The sequence below is a fragment of the Bacillus rossius genome, chromosome 7 (genome assembly GCF_032445375.1).
Source record: "Bacillus rossius redtenbacheri isolate Brsri chromosome 7, Brsri_v3, whole genome shotgun sequence".
Classification (NCBI taxonomy): domain Eukaryota; kingdom Metazoa; phylum Arthropoda; class Insecta; order Phasmatodea; family Bacillidae; genus Bacillus; species Bacillus rossius.
Window position 1 is genome coordinate 13,567,673 of NC_086335.1, and position 20,243 is coordinate 13,587,915.

Sequence of the window (20,243 nt, forward strand, 5' to 3'; positions counted from 1 at the left end):
ATTCCGTGACACTACTGGAAGTTAGTATAGCACGCGGCGATCGCAGCGGGTCAGTGTTATAAACAACTTTCACTTGTCGCTGGCCTGTCAACATGTGGGCTGTCTGCAGTCTTCCGAGTGCTACACGGCGTAAAGAGTTGTTATTCTAACTCTCCCGCTTAAATATGTCTTTGTTATATGTTTTATAAATTTTCTTATAGTAACATGCTGTCGGGTAGGCTGCTTGCACTCCACACGGCGTACAACGGGTTACTATAGCAATCCTATTTTAAATATGTCTATTTTCTGCGTTTTTATTTATTAACTTATCTTTACAAGCCACCGGGGTGGGCGGTTTGTATTCCGGTGAGTTTCTCCAACACTAAGTTATTACTATAACTGCCCTACATTTTTATTTTATGTATTCTTATTTTTACATATCGTTGGGCGTCTTTTGATGCGCTTCACGCTGTTTGAATGGTTAGTACTGCAGCAATCCAGTTATATACGTAATTATTATGTGTCTCCAAATTCTAACGTATAGGTATATGCATACCTACATTGTGTTTTTTATGAGTGTGCACTGAGGAAATATACATAATTTTTTTTCCTGGTGATCGTGCGACAGCCGTGCGGACCGGTGCCATAACAGATTTTCCCGGCGAGCAGTGTAAACATTATTTTCTGGGTATTCGGCGTCACCGCGCGGACTAGCGAGACCGCCTTCGCTGTTTCCCGTGTGGCTGCAGAGATGGTCGGGACAATACTATAGCCTTTCTACGTTTTTTTTAAAATATACTTATTACTTAACGCTTCACACTACTACATGTTACGTGCTGTAATGTAGGGGTCCTTTTTTATTTTAATTTTTCTTTTAGTGCTTTGCGCGACCGCTATCACTTTGTGTTTTCACTGCATTTGTTTGAGTCTCAACTATGCATAATACATTTTATTTTACATTTTGCTTATTAGTTGACATGCCGATCACGTGCTATTGCTACGGCGTATTTTAAGTAATGTTATTTTATGTCTCTCTGATCCAGTACTAGGTATTAAATGGCGGTCTTTGGATGTGATTATAGTACCATAGAGTTTCTACTTTATTATACATTTTAACTTAACTTATTATTTCTATCTTCACAGTATGCCTTGCATCTGCATTTTAATTTACTCTATGCTTATAAATTGGAGTGCTGCTCAAGTCCTATTACTAAAGCATATTTTTCGTTACGTTTTTCTATCTGGGCTAATATTATAATATGGGTGTTTTTTTTTTGTTTGCACTGTACATGATGCCCTCTTGGCGACAACTGGGTAGTCGGATTCTGTGAGCGGGTTTTTGTTTTGCTCTCTGTGCGTGGGTGGTTGGGTTATGTTGCTCCCTGAGGGCTGTATTTAAACATAGCAGTATGGCGGCATTTATTTTAAACATACTCGGAGTGGTATTTTTTGGGGGAATTTAAGCTTATTTTCTTTCATTTATTCTCAACTGGTCTGGTGGTCTAGTTGGTAAGGTATCTGCTTTCTAATCTCGATGTGCTCACGTCCCAAGGATCAAATCCCAGCAGCCAAGGGTTTTGTAAACTACTCCTGCCTTCGGAGCGATGCTGGCACGCTCTGTGAACGAAAGGTAGAACTAAGATGGCTGACGTCAACAAGAAGGCGGCCTCCTGCAGAGGATGACTGGTTGTGAACATCACCGGCGGCGTGGTCTGTGAGCGAAAGGTGTAACTAAGGTTTCGGATGTCAACAAAATGACTGCCTCCAGCAGACAAAGACTGCTGGGGGCCTGCTTTCATTGCGTAGTCAATGATTACACTGTCCCAGTACGCCATCGTTTCTCATACTAATATGGTGATTTAGATATCTAGTAAACGAAAACTAATTGCTAAATAAAAAAATGCCGGCGTAATATATACATTTTTAGCAATATTATTCCGGTTCAGTCTGATGCCACTATGGGGGACGAAAACCTGTCACCATTTTTAATTTAATGACATCACTGGTTTTGAATAAAGGATTACACGGTCTTGTGCAGTGGTTTTTAATGTAAATTTTAATAAAGTTTTAGTAAAATAGCTTTTTTTCCAAAAGTTATGTTTAAAAAATTATTTTTTAATTTGTTTGTTTATATTGTTTCTATTTTTTGGAAAATTATTCCAAAAAAAACTAAACATACGCTGGCAAATTTTGGAATTATTTGGTTAATTCGAAGGTAAATTTGAGAGGATTTTGGCTGGTTGTAAGGGTAAATGTAAATTTATCTCATGTAATAGCCGTAACTTCACAAGTCAAGATAGCTGACACTATGCACTGGTTCATCACTCCGACTCCAGGCACAGGACATGTTAATACATACTGCTGATGATACTGCAAAAATTTACTTACACGTGCATTCATTAATAATTCCTTTGTTTAAGTGTCTGTATGTTTAGAAAACCTATGTTTTTTGAAGTTATTTTTTTAATATCTTGCTGTTAACCTTTGGTTTCGAGCTCCTGGTCGAGGCGAGAAGCCAACTGTGAAGACTTGTAACAATTTTTTTTCTTTATTTCCTAACATTTATTTTGTGGTGGCATCGCGTCCCACGACGAGAGAAGAAACATGCCACTAAAGTCTAGATTCAACCTAAGCATGACTAAATGAGGTAACAGTCTCAGAATGGCCGAAAGTGAAATCGATGTTTAGCCAACTTAGTATTGTTAGAGTTAGCACGAGCAGTATCAGGCACAAACGAAGATTTACATACGCACTGTATTGGAGTGTGAGTTAATATATTTTATTTGATTACTTTATAAGAGTTACCATGCGTAAATACTTTCAAAATATTAAAAAAAAAGTTAAATTTGATATTGATTTTTTTAAAAAATCTACATTCCTGCTTGTTTCTTTTTTGTTTTGTTTTATATGGGATTTTATGATTAATTCTGTGATTTTCAAAATGTAAAAATTAAAAACTTTAAAAATATTACGAAATACATTCCTAATGATACTTTTATTTAATTTTTAGCGTAAAATATGGTTTACCTTTTCATTCGCCCATGGAAAAAGCATTCCGAGGAGAAACATGCCTAAAAGGGCACCTGATGTAATTCCAGAGGCACTCGTTGCAATCTAAAGAAAAAAATTAACAATTAATAGGCGACACCATGTATTAAGAAACCTAGGTTTTCGTTGGGTGATTAATAATCTACATTTAAGCGATCAATGAATTAATGGTACGATGATTTTTTGCATTTTTTATTTTGTAAGATTTTATTTAAATGACTTATTGGCACTCAATTTATTTTAAAAACTATTTATTTGCATTAAATATGAATTTTCATAATTTAAGAAATTTAATTTGCAAAATTTTCTTGGTTGAAGGAAGTATTTGTTCTTTGACTGAATCTACAGTCATTTTTGGGGAATTATTCTAACCAAGAAAATATTTAATTTTTTTTATAATTAACTTTTTTAATAATTAGCATGTAAATCATGTAGAATGAACGATGGTTTAGTTATATTATTACATTACATTAGTAGTAGCATAATTACACTACATTAATTATTGTATAACTAATTTATTGTTTAAACAAACGAACTAAAATTATCCATACCATTATAATTCCAGCAGTTTTCTCTATTGCGAACACCAAAAGAATGCAGATCATCCCTGTAACTACAACTATGCTTTTCAACATAAGAGGAGTTTTATTTTCAAAGAAACTGTTATTCTTTATCCATGGAGAAATAAAGTCTTCAAAAGTTGTGGCTGATAAACAGTTAAAGTTGCTTGAAAGAGCACTGCAAATAAATAAACAGTTCATTATTTTGTTTACAATGAAGACTTAAATATGGTTTACAAATATAAAGATTATAATATTTATTTGGTTTTTAAACTAACCAATAGGAAATACGTTTTCTAAGAACAATCAGTTTTTTTAAATTTTAAACACTAACCTATTTTCAATGAGAACAATTAATAAATAGGTATATGATAGATAAGGTTTAAATATCTTAGGTGTATTATAAAACATAATTATTTTTATTAATATGTAGAATTAAAATCAAACAGTTATATTATAAATAAAAGACAATCAATTTAGTTTTAATTGAAACAACTTTTTTTTTCTTAGCAGCTACATAAACTTTGCTCCGATTGTTATTTTTTGTTAATATTTATTTTAAGTAAAGTAAAACTAAAATTTAGGGAACCAACACTTTTTAAAAATCTATATTAAAATATTAAATATTGCCATTAAAAAAATTTTAGTTGTGTGTTTTTTTTTAATATTTTAATTATCAAAAAATATCATTCATGAATGGACTGGCGAGACACTGTGTCTAGTAAATGTATGTGGAATTTATTTTTTTCCATGTTACTAGCTACGGTAGCGTCACTTTCATCTGCTGGTAGTGCTTGCAACAAGTTAGTCGTTATTGCGGCGCCGTGGTAAGTCGTTTTGTAGGTGTGTACAGTCCATAGTCGAAACACTTGGTCTTTTGGTGTTTTTATTTCATGTTTATGTGCAATGCTGAAACATTTTTTTGTTCCTTCGTGCACTTAACACGAACGTATAAATAGGACAGGCATACAAACTCATATTTTGGTTTCGCCAAAAGATTTGAAAAAAAAAATTGAATTTGCTTTGCCCTTGACTGTTACCGACCTCTTCTTTGTGTCATGTTGGCGTCCTTTGTCCTTCTTCAGGATCAACGACCACTCCTTTGTGTGTTTCCTCTCTGCCTTTGTCCTTTGTGTTTCGATGCTGCCTTTGAATGTTGTATTTCATCGCTGCCATTGTCATATAGGTGCTGCCTCGTCACTATCTTTGTCATCTATGTGACGTCATCGTCTGTAGTGTTAATTGAATATATAGTTGTTTTTTCTAACAAAAGCAATATATCATGACATCATGTTGGCGTTATTGCTGGGTTAAACGTGCGGTGCACCTTGCACACACTGGATAGGGGCCCCGAATAAAAAAAGGACATTTCTAGCAACGGATCGTGACATTCGTTCAACGAAAGTGGATTTTGACGCAGAGTATCTCGCTGTGGTGGCTGCAGTGGGCACAACGTCCGGCGTATGTCCTAACACCTATGCCGCTCACATCGTTTCAATTGAAAGTAATAATAATTGAATATAAATATATCTCTATGGCGGCTGTGGAGTAATTTAGTATAGACAAGAGGGTAGAAGACGTAAAGGAGCAAACAAAGAATGTTACGCCTGGAAATTCCCACGTTGTTTTATAGAAAAAACTGTTTCCCCACTTCAATGTAAACCCTAGGAATAAAGTGATTTTGGCTTACATGTTAACCACGCTTGTGACAATGAATGCTAGCCTCACAGTCGTCGAGATGCTAGTGTAATATAAAACATCTGTGTGTGAGGAGCTGCTACATTTGGATAAGTCATTGGTGAATAAACACATAAATGTTAATTCAGTCTGGAAATTTCTCTCTGAATGTTATGACAACAAGCGCTTAACCTTTTGTTTATGTTGAAACTATTCTGGATGCACTATTTGCGTCAACCGATGCATCCACATGACATCGACATCTGTAAACTTTCGTCACAGAATATGTTGCAGCATTAGCAGCACTTTATTTCCCAGTCAATTCGATTTGCTATTACGTCCCACTGTCTGCAAGAGGTTGAATGTGTTACTTCAAATACAGAGGGAAATCAAACCCATTGTTCAAGATCTACCATAATTGGTCAATTTCTCTAAATTTCTGGAATAGCACAATCGTTCTTTAGAGGTAGTGATAACATCCTCTTAAAGTTATCAATGGCACAGAAATATTTCTCCTCCTTTGCACTTGTTCGTTAGTCTGTTATGACCAAATAGAAAAATACTAATACTTTACTTGCTACGACTGAAACACCTTCCGGAAATATAGGCACCGGTCCACATACTTCGTTTAAGTGCTCCATATTCAACCAGATAAGCCCACCGAAAGATACTCTCTAGTCATACAACGCAGACAATGTTTAAACTGCCTTAGAACGTTACATCACTCGAAGTACTGCCTCAAGGATATATATTGCCACTTGTTGTTTGTGTCATTATTTACTTTTACATTTTCAGAATGAAACTTGTGAAGAGAGAAGTACTGATGCTGCCCCAGACACTGCAGACCGACAATCAACTGTATTAGAAGCGAATGTAACCTCAACTTTATCCACTTTCACCCCTTCCAGTGCTAATAAATCGGTGCCTACAGTCTTGTTTTCAAAAGCCCATGTTAAAATTAATGATGTACTTGGACACCTACATACATTTTGGGTGCAGCTGAGCTTTGCCAGTCAGGCCAGTTTTATGATTGAAATATGTTTTCAGGGTTCTCCTCATAAAAATGTTGACCTACCCATGGAAGGTTTATATAATATACCATTGAATGTTGCTAAGTCATAAACTTCATTGGTAGTAAACCAAACGAAGACAGTCCTGAGTTTGCTCTTGATGCCGTTGTTATTCACTGAATTGCTAGTAACTTGCTCAGTGTTAAACTGTCTCCTGACACTCGTAGGTATTTTTTTCACTTCAGTCTACCTGACCCTTCATATTGTCGCGGTTCGAAATTTTGCAGGGTTGTTGAAATCAATTTAGGGACTTTACTGACGGGACTCTGGGCTGGCTGCTCTGTTCACTCGTCAGCGCAAGTGGCGTGACCATGTAATTGGGGCACGGGGCCGGCGCGGCGCGCTGCAGGCTTGCAGATTTTTGTTTGTTTGTTCGGCCGCGCCGGGCGCAGCCACGGGCCGCAGTTACTGGGGCGCGCTGTCGTAACAAGCCGCGCGGTGTGGCCTGCACGTCGGGGTAGAGGGGGGTAGCCTTCCCAGATGTTGTAGTTAGTTGTTTAGTAAATTTGGCTTCAATAACGAGCGTTTTGTTATTGCTAGGCGCGGCAGGGCGCGCGAATTTAAGCGCCAGTGAGTGGTGACTCGGGGCTCACTCTGGCGGAAGATATGGCGGTCCCCAAAGGTAACGAGTTACTTAGGTCGTAATGTAATTTAAGTTAGGCCATAATGTAATCGTCTTCAAGCACTCGGGTGGAGGCTATGGCCCTCGTCAGGGGTCACTAGTCAGAGTTTTTAAGAATGAAATGTTCGTTCGAGGTTTTAAGGGCAGGAGAGGCCCCTACGTTAGTTTTTAAAGTAATCAATCAAGAAAGGCTTTTCGGAAAATGTGAGTGTTGCTTGATCTTTGTTTTAATTTTAATTATAAATTGAGATGTATTCGTAAGGATTAGGGAATTGTTTAGTGAAGTTCTCTCTTGCTCCCTTGTAAGGTCGTTCAGTCGCTAAGGACGTAATGAAGAGATTGTTGTTGTAAATTTTAATCCCGCTGTGTAAATGTTCGTCAAGACTGATTTTACTTTATTTGACTTTAAAAATAAAAACATTTTAATTTAGTATTATGTTATTTTGCAAAATCTCCTTAGTTCAGCTCTCACCAGACATCCTGTACAGGATGACGAACCTATGATCCTAGGTACAGTAAAGTATTTTTTGAAGTTAAGAGTAGATGCAGCCAGCAAGCGAGTTGTTTCTATGTAAAGAGCTACGACTTTCTCCACCACCCCCCCCCCCCCCCACCCACCCAGCCCCGTAAGTTTTGATGCTTACGAGTTATTTACGATTTATTTACGTCTTATTGACGATTTACTTTTACGTTTTTTTCTTATTTACGACTATCTCATTCTTATTTTTTTTCCTTTGACATATGGTGGAGTTCGCCGGATAGTTTATATTTCTGGAGAGAGAGAGGGAGATTTAATATTTATTATTAAGATTAGTTTCAAATGATAGAAGGTTAATAAGAGTTTACTTGAGGAGAGGATTACGGAATTTAATCTAAGTGGAGGAAGTCTTTGAGATTTTTTTTTTGACGTAACAGATGTGTATTTGAGGATACTTGTAAGGATAAAGTTTATAGTGATAAGTGGTTTGAAGTCGTTGAATTTATTGTAGATTTATATCGGGGATTATGACGTGAGGAGAATACATTACAATTTAAAGGCTTAGTAGAGATAATGCAAGTGGTTTAATTTAATTGAAGTTAATTTTAAGATTGTAGGTTAAGAGAGTTAAAATTTAAAATAATGTTTTTCGTAAATAGGAATTATTTTCAAGTGAAGTTTGTTTTGTTGTCGTGCGCATAGGAGACGAGACGTACGAATTAAATCAGTCGAGGGAAAAGATAAACGTTAGAAAGGAATTAAAGAGAAAACGAGAGTTTATTTAAAAAGAGAGTTAAAGAATTTATAGTGATGTGGTGTTTAATAAGAAAAATGTTGAGAGTTGTTTCAGAACGACACGTCCGTGGACGTGGCAGAGTGAACACGTGACGGGGAGGTGCTGAGACCTACCGGAGAACAGAGGAACCGACAAGCGAGGGTTGGCGAACCTGATGGAATTCGCTGACGTCACGGGCTCATACGGTGACGTGGACAGGCCGTGACCTTGTTTTGATCAGCTGTACGGTAACTTAGCGATAAGAAAATAGACTATTGTTTAATAACTTTCAATTTAAGTATGTTTTAGCAGAAGAGGAACTTTCAGTATGTAAGTAATTTATTTTAAGAAGGGTAATGTCTAGGCTAGAAGTGTTTCGTTGTAAGTTGTTTATGTTTTTGTTAGTTAAATTCTACCTCTGTTTTAAAAATAATTTTTGGGACGTGTAAACAGTTAGTATGGAGGTACACTATAAAATAGATAAGCATTGAGAAAAGTGGGAAGGATAGTTTTTGTGTGTAAAGGGAATTGACTCCAAGGGAACAGAGAGACAAAATAAATGTTTTCTTTAGGGCGAGGGACCCTAAGGCGAGGTGTTGTGTCCCTGGGAAGTAGGGATTGTAGAGCAGACCCATAGGAGATGGGCTGACTACGGAATTAAGGGTCAGGAGAACCCCTGAGAGTTGTGAGTAGTTTGGGGCAGGAGTTCCCCATGGTAGTACCGAAGTGGCTATCCCGTATGGGATAAGGGTACCATTTCAATGAATTTTGTTGGTGGGGTTAGAGTCCCCTGTTGTGTAGTGGGCCTATAGCAGATAGGCACTACAGTGAAATTTTTGATTATTTTGTGAGGTAAATTCCCTAGGTTAAGTAAGATTGGATTCAGTTAGGAAGGAGGGAAATGGGAAACATTGATGAAGTGATCTAGTGTACTTGCCTAAGTGTCAAATTGAATTTTACTAAATCAATTTGGGAAAAAGTTTTTTTTCTGTCAAATAATAATGGAAGAGAGCTAATTGAATAATTTTTTTTTGAGTAAGGTGTTTTAAGTAATGAAATAGAATAATGTGAAGTAGTTTGAATAATTGGGGAGGAGTTTCTTTAAGAGTTTAGATAATTGTTTTCATATTTTATTGAGATATTCAGCCAGTGGAGTTTGAGTGTGAGAGATACAGTGAGATTTTAAGGAAATTGGTTGTTTATTAATTAGGAAGAATGAGATTTTATGATTAAGAGTCAGTAAACATAGTTCAATTTATGACATGATATTTGTTGACAGTTTACAGTTATTAAGGGGAAAACAGAGTAATCTATTAATTTTAATTTTAATGGTTTGAAGATAAGATTATGAATTTTTTTTGGAAGTTTCTTTGGCATGTTTGAATAATTTTTATTTTTTTTTTTTTGATTTTAAGAAAATAAAGAGAGAAAAATTTAATTGATTTACATTAGTTTGGAAGTATGGAGGTTTAATGTTTGATTAGCCCTAACTTGATGGTCGGATCCCAAAAGAATGCCGTAAAACCGATAGCCAATTGAGAGAAATGCGGTAGGCGCTTCTGTAGAGAGGGGTTGTGGGAAAACTCATTGGGACTGATGGCAGATCAGGGGCCCTAAATAGTGTGTGATGCTGTAAAACCAGTGCAGGGTAAAGCCTGGTATACTTAAATTTTTGGGCACAGGTTAGGTAAACCTAAGGTTCCATGGGATTTAGTCATGTTAGCTGCTGTGGGACATTGAGATTTCCATGCTCCATAGTAAATTCAATGTTAATTTTTGTTTTCTTAAAATAATAAATTTGGTTTTAATTTTTTTTGAGAAATTTGATTTCGAACAGTGAAGACAGACCCCGAGGAATAGTAGTTGTCATGATGATGTGAGGGAAGGTGTTAGGCCTAAAAGGGTACAGGCACCACAGAGGTTATTTGTATTGCATAATTTAAATATAAGGAAACTTGAGAAATTTGAAATTTTGTTGTTGGGTTGGACACCCTTAAGAAGAGTATAGGCAGAATTTTTATTGTTATGAGATGTCTAATTTAATTGAAAAGAAGAAAGTTTAAAGATGCAAAGTAACATTATTATTGTAAAAATTGAAAGAGATTAAGAGGTAGAGAGAAATAGGTAGTTTTTTTAAGTAAGCACTAAAGTTTACATATAGATATTAAGTAACTAAGAATGAATAATAAGTTAAGTCTAGTGTAAAAGTTTATTTTGTTAAGTTAGGAGTCATAAGAAAGTTTTTTTAATAAGAATTTCTTTGATAGGAAGTATTGGAAACTTATGGAAATTTTAGGGTAACATAAATAATGTAGGTAATGAATAATAAATAGATGGTAGGTCTTAAGTTAAGATTAACATTTGAAGAAAAATTTAATTGAGAATAAGGAAAATAAGTAGGCCTAAATAGAAAAAGAGAGAGTTTTATGGTAAAGAAATTTTTTAAAATAATAAACAATGAATAATAATGTTGTTTCAGGGTAATGTGGACTAATAATACAATTTTTTTAGGACCAAATAACAGGAATTATGTAACTTAAATTAACATGTATTTGAAACTGTTACAGATCCCTTAAGATGAGCTGAGCAGCAGTACAGTTTACAATATTGCAAGAGTTCGAGAGACAAGATGCAAGATTTCAGAAACAAGAACCAAGACTGAAGACACAACAGAAGAGAAAGCTGGCAGCCATGGGCTCACAAGTGAAGATTAATAAGGCCATGTAATTTTTTTTTTTTTGGAAGACAGTAACTGGATTTTTTTTTGTTATAAACATTCTTTACAGAACTTTTTAAGTTATAATGTCAAAGATAACTAATACCTTAAGTTTAATTTTAAAATTAATTTTCTTTATTTACAGAGGTATTAGGAGTTTTTTTAAACCTTGTTTAAATGGAATTTAAAGATAATAACTTAGTATAAAGGTTTATTAACAATTTTAGTTCACAATTAGGATAGGTAGATGATCTTACTGGTTTAATGATTTGTTTTTTTGAGTTGATGTTAAGTGTTGTGGATTAGACAATGAAATGGTTCTGAAAACTTAAATTATTTCAAGCTAAGAAATAGTAAATTTAATTTTAACTCAAAGGAGACTAGAATTTAAAATTTTGTTGTATTAGTAATGTTGGAAAATTTTATACTTTACAAGAAAGGTTATAAACAAACTGATCAAATGGAATAAGGATGCAGTAAATCACAGGTTCAGTTAGAATTATTGATTTGCTTTTGAGGTTCTGAAGGAAAAGTAATTATAGTTTAAAAGTTTGAATAAAAATAGTTTTTTTTATTGGTTTGAAAAAAAAACATTTAAAAGTTAATTATTCATGATCTAGGTGAGTGATGGGGTGGGAATTGTCCACTCTTTTTCCCTATAACCTCCCTAACATGGCCTTCTATTACAACTAACAGAAAAGAAGAAAAAAGTGAAGAATTATTATGTAGTTAAACTGTGTTTTCATGAAGATAACCTGATGAACTTTTTTTTTATTGTTTGGAAGAATAGTAGCAATGTTAATCGGATATTTTCACTTGGAAGAAGAAGAAGATAAAACTGTTTTATGACTCTACAAGCCAGAGAGTGGTGTTTCCCCTCTGAGCTTCTATTGACTTCGTGTTTACTCTCATGGGATAGCTGGTTCGGCACCATGGAGAGAGATTGGTGGGCATTGTGGTTGCCCCCAGAATAAAATAAGAGTAGAAGAGGTTATGGGTGGGTCATGTGAAGGGACCTTCAACCCAGTTACTTTGTGGCAACTATTTGATGAAGATCAAGACTCCAGAGTTAGGGAAAATCATTGTAGGTCATGTTTCCCTTCCTTAAGTTTCCTATGAAATTATTTTCCTGATTAGATTATGCTAAGGGTAGGATACTTTAAGTAAGCAGTTGAATTAATTAATTTTATTTTTTTTGTGTGTTTGAATCCTTACCCACCGATTGCAGTTTAGTAGTTAGTTCTGGAATTTGTCAGGCGTGATGGTAATGCCTGTTGATGATGATTCAGAATTGTAATCTGTTCGTGATGAGGATGGCACAACTCCGAACCAGATGTGGGGAGAAGATGTGAGCTGCCCTGGAAGCCAGTCCAGTAGCTGTTGGAGTTTATTGGTGTTTGTTGATGGCCAGCCCAGGGAGCTACTCTTCTCGTCAACACTGACTTCGAGGAGTTGCACCAACCTTCACGAGGTAAGAGTTTAATTACTTTGAAACACTGATAATTTCGTAAGAACACTTAATTTTTTTTAAAGAAAGAAAGAAGTATTGTGATGAAAAGAAACTGGAAAAAAAAATAATTATCAAGAATTTGCTCATTGTTTAACGAATACTGAGAAACTAAGAACATTAATTTAATTTGTAAAGAGAGCTTCACTAACAGAACAATTTTTTTTAAATTGAGAACTTGAGCCTCTGAAGGTCCCTGTGAGACATAACCACATAAAAGTTTTACAATTTTTATTTTTACGAATAATTGTTTTAAATGATCTTGTGCAGAATCTAGATGTATGTTCAGACAGTAAGGAACTAAGAAAATTCTTATTTTTGTGAAATGAGGAATTTAGAGTTATAGTTTGATGAAAAAAAAAAAAGAAAATTTGTAATTTTGAGGTAGCTCGATGGGGCTCGAGCTCTGTGAGGGGAGGGTTATGTCGCGGTTCGAAATTTTGCAGGGTTGTAGAAATCAAATTTAGGGACTTTACTGACGGGACTCTGGGCTGGCTTCTCTGTTCACTCGTCAGCGCAAGTGGCGTGACCATGTAATTGGGGCACGGGGCCGGCGCGGCGTGCTGCGGGCTTGCAGATTTTTGTTTGTTTGTTCGGCCGCGCTGGGCGCAGCCACGGGCCGCAGTTACTGGGGCGCGCTGTCGTAACAAGCCGCGCGGTGTGGCCTGCACGTCGGGGTAGAGGGGGGTAGCCTTCCCAGATGTTGTAGTTAGTTGTTTAGTAAATTTGGCTTCAATAACGAGCGTTTTGTTATTGCTAGGCGCGGCAGGGCGCGCGAATTTAAGCGCAAGTGAGTGGTGACTCGGGGCTCACTCTGGCGGAAGATATGGCGGTCGCCAGAGGTAACGAGTTACTTAGGTCGTAATGTAATTTAAGTTAGGCCATAATGTAGTCGTCTTCAAGCACTCGGATGGAGGCTATGGCCCTCGTCAGGGGTCACCAGTCAGAGTTTTTAAGAATGAAATGTTCGTTCGAGGTTTTAAGGGCAGGAGAGGCCCCTACGTTAGTTTTTAAAGTAATCAATCAAGAAAGGCTTTTCGGAAAATGTGAGTATTGCTTGATCTTTGTTTTAATTTTAATTATAAATTGAGATGTATTCGTAAGGATTAGGGAATTGTTTAGTGAAGTTCTCTCTTGCTCCCTTGTAAGGTCGTTCAGTCGCTAAGGAAGTAATGAAGAGATTGTTGTTGTAAATTTTAATCCCGCTGTGTAAATGTTCGTCAAGACTGCTTTTACTTTATTTGACTTTAAAAATAAAAACATTTTAATTTAGTATAATGTTATTTTGCAAAATCTCCTTAGTTCAGCTCTCACCAGACATCCTGTACGGGATGACGAACCTATGATCCTAGGTACAGTAAAGTATTTTTTGAAGTTAAGAGTAGATGCAGCCAGCAAGCGAGTTGTTTCTATGTAAAGAGCTACGACTTTCTCCCCCCCCCCCTGTAAGTTTTGATGCTTACGAGTTATTTACGATTTATTTACGTCTTATTGACGATTTACTTTTACGATTTATTCTTATTTACGACTATCTCATTTTTTTTTTTCCCTTTGACAATATGATATCTTTGTTCCTAAAAATGGGAATTTTATAGCAGAAATTTTTTTTCATAATTGCTTATTGGAGTTACGCTTGAAGGCTTAGCTCAATTATAGAATGGATCAGTATGGAAAATGTGGAAATGGTATCTGGTATAACCACAACTTTTCACATCATTAGAGACAACTGTTTCCCCCCCCCCCCTCCTTTTCAAACTTTTTTGACCCTGAAAAAAGGGATGAAATTGTTTGGGAACTGGAGGAATTTTCACAGAAATAGTTTCACTGATAAGACGACACTGTATGTGAATAACTGTTTAAGCAAACACATTTTAGTGTTTCCCTGCTTTTCAGGAATCCACGACTAAAATGGTAAATTCTAGATCCGTTACTGTTAAGATGGTTTGTTTGCCTCTAAAGATGATTGAGTGACAATACCAATTGACAGAATGTAATCCGATTTCATGGTGGTTTATTTGTTGTCAGAGCACATAGAAAAGGAACCTAAGTCACAGCTTTATTGCTCAACTTCATGCTTCGACCAAAGGTTCAACTGGGATGTTTCCGAAAGATGAACCACTTACAGGTCCCAAGCTACAGGAAGACATTTTAAAGTAAGTGTTTATAGCTAAATTAAAACAGATGTTCAGGGAAATAGTTGTGTTCAGATCATCAAGACTTCCACGAATGGTTTGGTGGTTCAACAAATCTGAGCCGGTGTAATATTTGTGGCTCAAAACTATTATATACTTGATGTTCTCAGCAACTTGCTGAATCATTCACATTATGTCTCATATAAATGCTTATGTGCAGGAATTGTTTCCTTGACCTTCAAGGACACTCTTATCAGATATATTTTTGCATGAATTTATTACTGGAGATGATTCTGTAGATAGAGTCTTGGAACTTCAATGATAACTTATTAAAAACCGGGACAGAAAATTTATAATGCATTTGGGAAAAACTTTGTCAGGGCTCAAAATCATTTGCGAGAATAACATCTGTTGTTGTTTTCATTGGAACACAAAAAAATTGTTACAGAATCCTTTTACTCAATTGCAGTGATGTCGAATTTTAAACCTTCCTTCGGATTCTCACTTCAATGGGCTGTGGGGAGCGGGATTGAAGTCCTTGGAATTACACCGCAGGCGGGTTATTAAAAAGTTCCCAATACGAAGATCTCTACACTGTCTGATGAAAGTGGGTACCAACTTAAATTCAAGACCATTTTGCCCACTGGGTTCAGAACCAACTTATCTTGAGGCTCTAGCACCAGGTAATTTTCTAACCCTTGAACCACTTGTCACGCTGCCTGAGCCCAACTTGGAAGCTTTCCCCATTGGCCCGTCTGCAGCGTTTTGAGCTGGTGGAACGACTGCACTAGTCAGTTTGGAAGCGCTGGCAACAATGCTACCTTCATACAATGGTAATTGGTCTAGAAAAGCCAGACCTATATTGCTGGATCAGCGAATACTACTCAAGGACGACAGTATTCCCCTATTAAGTGGCTTTAAAAACGCATCCTGGTAATGATAATATCCCTCTTGTTTTGACTTTCCACATCAACAATGTGAATGCCAGACATCTTGTTGTTAAACTTTGTCCTCTATCAGTTGAATGATTAAAACAGTGTTTCAAGATGGGCGGTTGTGATGGGTTTGTGAGTATATATTATCACTTTGAGAGACTAAATTTATAGGAGGTTTCGTGTAAATTTCAATTTGCTGCACTATAATATACCGCAGTGCCACTTGCATCCGCTGGCTGTGCCACCAATTAACTGTTAATCATTGTTTTCACGCCGCCGCGCCGTGGTAAGTCGGTCCGTCGATAGGATGGGGTGTTCATTTACAAGCCGAAAAAAACTCATTGTATGAAAATATATCATTTGCTAATTACCATTATTAAAACCGATTTTCATATTAACTAAATATGATATTAATAAAGACAAACAAAACATTTTGAAAGAAAAAAAATTATATTTAAGAGAGCGAGTGTAGGTAATAACATATTAAACTTAATTTTCTTTAATAAAAATTCAAACATTTTAAAGATAATTCAAATAAATCATTATACTAAGGTCCTTTAATCATGATAAATTAACGAAATCAATTCATACCTATTTATATAAACTAACAAGGTATAAACAGTTTTCTAATAGCCTTAATATTTTGGCGTTTACATCTACACTAAATGTAATATTTTTTTGATGGTAAATTTTGTGATCAGTAACAAAATATTTTAATGAAACTTTGAATTAAATATATTTACTAAAGTTAAAATCTTCACAGAGATATCATGAAAGAAAGTTAAAGGTGAACAACTGTTTATTTTTGTTAATTTATTTATTAAAAAAATGGTTCATTTGCTAATAATTGTTTTATCGATATTTCCAAAAAATATTAAGATAATTTTAATAAGTCAAAGTCTAATTTTGCTAAAGTTATCCTTTATTTTATTACTAAATTTGTATTTTATTAGTATCTATCACGTAGGTTCTTCAATATTTAAACTTTAAATAATTTTGTAATCTGTCCATTTAAAATCGTCTCTCAGAGTATATTTTATTACTACGTAATCATTTCTTTACCACTATTAAAGTTATGTCGTACGAAAGAAAAGTTAGTGTAGCATTTTAAAAAACAAAAATTAAAAATATTATTAATTAATAAATGAATATTATTGTGTTTTTAAATACAATCAAACTAAAAAAATCCAATTTAAACCACCAATAAATTTGAATCCACCACCATATAGGAATTAAATGAATACATGTAGGGTGACGAGATTAAATAAGTGTGTTTTGTGTTTTAATATGTAAAATTGTGTTATATGAGGTCACAAAATTTTGGCCTTATATATTGTAAGAGTTATTACCAGCATAATATATTTGAAAACCAATTTATTTTTCATTTATACACAAAAATAGTCTGTTATAAGAAATGAGTCTTTACAGCTTATTTAAAGGAAAGATCCGATTTACATTTAAAAAAAAAACTATCACTAAAAACAATTTGATTTTTGGTAAGAGTTTCACAGAAGCAAAAAAAAACATAGATAAATACACGCGTGATCAAATTAAAACAAATGTAATGTACCAGTAATTAATTTTTGTTCTTATTGCTTTAGAATTTCACTAGGCCTCCACCATAATTGTGGATACAAAATATTTGGTGGTAGCTAAAATCCTTTGTTCGAAATGACATTTAAATATAAAGAATTCCAAATCGTCTAACGACTAAAGACAAAAAAAAATTGTTTGTTATTTACGTATCCTTGAGACCGTCTGCACAATTATTTATCCAAAATTTTTTTAACATATATTTAAGTTTTCTTTGCTGGTTGGCTCCAGCCGCAACTTGGTCTGACCAAAAAAAACTTCACACAGTGGCCATAAAACCCTACAATATTTACAGATGTATATGTTTAATTTTAGGTAGGTGGTTAAACAGTGGTAAAACATTGAACTTATTTTCTGCTGTCTTCGTTTCGAATACTTTTTTAAACACGCGGTATTTAATTTTCAATAGTTTCGATTAATCACTCAAAGCAAACACTTGTCTAATCTATTACTGAAGACGATATCTGAATTCCCTCGGAAAATCTATTAATAGTGTTGGCTTGTTGGCTAGAAACATACCTTGTTGGTTTGGTGAAAATAGAATAAATATTTAAATAACAAAAATTAAAAAATTAAATAAAGTGATTTTAATACAATCCAAGAACACAAGTAAAGTTGTTTTATAACTATACACTCTGTAATCTACATAAACTATGTGTAATGTGTTCATTGAAATATCTGTTTATTAAAACCATATTTAATATACTACATCAGGACAAATTTTTATAACATTTTTTATTAAAAATTTACTAATTATTCTTCGGAATTTTAGATTCATTGATTGAAAATGACAAAGCAGTGGATACTTAAAGAGGCAAGTAATAAATCTTTTTTTAAATAATGCAGGAACTTTTTAATGATTAGCTAAGGTTTTTTTTATTTTTAAAGTGAAGTAATATTTATTAAATTGGGAGAAAAGTTAAAAATAAAGCTAAATTTGATCAATTTCACTCATATTTACACCGTAAAATATAGAAATGAATTTTTTTTTATTTTATAGATAAGCAAAAGATTCTGTAAAATTAAAGTAATAGCAAAGTGACTAAACTAAATTCTTTGCATACATAAACCAAGATGTGTATGTATTCTCTTAAAACCAGCCACGCAATAAAACACAATATACCTTTATTCATGTACATTGCAAATTAAGAAGTTTTCATACCTGAGGGCTGCACTGAAAGTTCCCGCAACAAACAACCCAGACAGTCCTGGTATGCGAGATGCCGTGTCCATTGTAAAATATGGAAGCATCTGGTCAGGCTTTGAAACTTGCTAAAGCATAAAAATAAAATAAAATCATAGTAATTAATTTAAAAATTAGGACTATAAGATTATATTGCTAAATATTTGAAATCAATTATGTTAAACTAAAAAAAAAATTTAATAACTTATAGGTATGTGCGATTTAAATTTTTTATAAATTTTAATTTTCTTTAAATTTGTAAAAAATGCTAATTTAGGTTTTTAGCAACGAAGTTTTTTTCAGAAAGGATTTGAAGCTATCCAAACTTTATAAGATTAACATCACTTGAGTTTGTAGATTTTAAACCCATACTTATAAAGACATTCTAAATTGTTGACTTTTATAAAAAATAATTAAAATGAAATTTTTTTTTCTTTTGTAAATAGCTTTAACATTTTGCTTTGTTCTGCGAATATATTTGTTTAAATAACTCGTGTTTAGATATAATTTTATTAGTAGTCAAACGTTTTTAAAAAAAAATTGACAACATAATAAAACGTGATTAAGTTTCAATTTAAATGAACAGTTACGTGTTTAAATACGTAGTACCTGTAATACAAAACTAATTAGAAATAAATATAGGCAGAAAGGAATAATTATGTATTATTGAATGAATAAGTACTATATTATTATTAAATTGTTGGAGAAAATGGTTTTTAGCAACAATTTCTTTGGAGGATTGCTATATAGTAAATATTAAATTAATTTCAAACGCTACTTTTGAGGTCGTATTAATAAATATTGTAAACCCAGAATTTGATCAATGTATATTTTAAGCATGAAATTTTTTTAATATTATCAAGAAGTATTTTTTTAAATCTTGTAAGATGTTTAAGGTGTTAATTTTTATTCTGTATTTTTTTTATAGATATAATGAATTAAATAAAATGACTAAAGAACTAATAAAGTTACTAAAACATGAAAAAAAAAATTTAAAATTACTAATAATTTAAATTTATTTATTTTACATAATTAAAATAAATCATATAAAAATAGGTCAACGGATTTAAATAACTTAAAAGTCTTTTAGTGTCGAATTAATTTAAACAATTTTTATAAAAAAATTTTGTGTATTTTTTTTTAAAAAGATGGTAAGAAATCGCGGGTGATTTTTTTTACGGCTGAAATAATGAAATATTTTTAGTAGAGATAAAATATATTTAAAATTTCCTAGCTAAGAATGTTTATTATATGATATAATTAACAAGTGTTAAAATACCAAATTCAATTAATATGGAGAAACGTTTCAAATTCTTAACTAATTCAATGTATATTGTTGTAACATAATTTTTTTGCTGTTCTTAATTTGCAAGTAATAGTTGTGATCGGGTTCGTGAGTATATATTATCACTTTGAGAGACTAAATTTATGGGAAGACTTCGTGTAAATTTCGATTCGCTGCACTACAATATACCGCAGTGCCACTTGTATCCGTTGGCTGTGCTACCAATTAACTGTTAATAATTGTTTTCACGCCACCGCGGCGTGGTAAGTCGGTCCGTCGATAGTATGATGTGTACATTTACATGTCGAGAAAAACTCATTTGTATGAAAATATATCATCTGCTAATTACCATTATTAAAACCGATTTTAATATTAACTAAATATGATATTACTAAAGACAAAAAAATATTTTGAAAGAAAAAAATATATATTTGAGAGAGCGAGTGTAGGTAATAACATATTACACTTGATTTTCTTTAAGCAGATTAGCTACGTTATGAGTTAATCACCATCAGATAAGCAGGATAAAACATAATTATGTGAACAAAACATGCACGAACACACGCATATCTACAGAAACATACCAATATACATATGCAAAAAAATATTAAAACGTTTTTTTCTCTTAGAGAACATATTTATTTTCTAGAGAACATATATTTATTTTCCAAGTTTCGTTATTG

General features: G+C 33.7%; 1 protein-coding gene across 1 annotated transcript in view; it reads right to left on the minus strand.

Annotated features, from left to right (window-relative positions):
- Positions 1-20,243, minus strand: part of LOC134533679 (sodium-coupled monocarboxylate transporter 1-like) — a 243,385-nt gene that overhangs the window by 53,410 nt on the left and 169,732 nt on the right. The window contains exons 9-11 of the mRNA XM_063371225.1: positions 18,255-18,364; positions 3,579-3,765; positions 3,007-3,093 (exon numbers count right to left, since the gene is read on the minus strand). Of these exons, the coding sequence (XP_063227295.1) occupies positions 3,007-3,093; positions 3,579-3,765; positions 18,255-18,364 (384 nt within the window). The remainder of the gene's footprint in view (positions 1-3,006; positions 3,094-3,578; positions 3,766-18,254; positions 18,365-20,243) is intronic.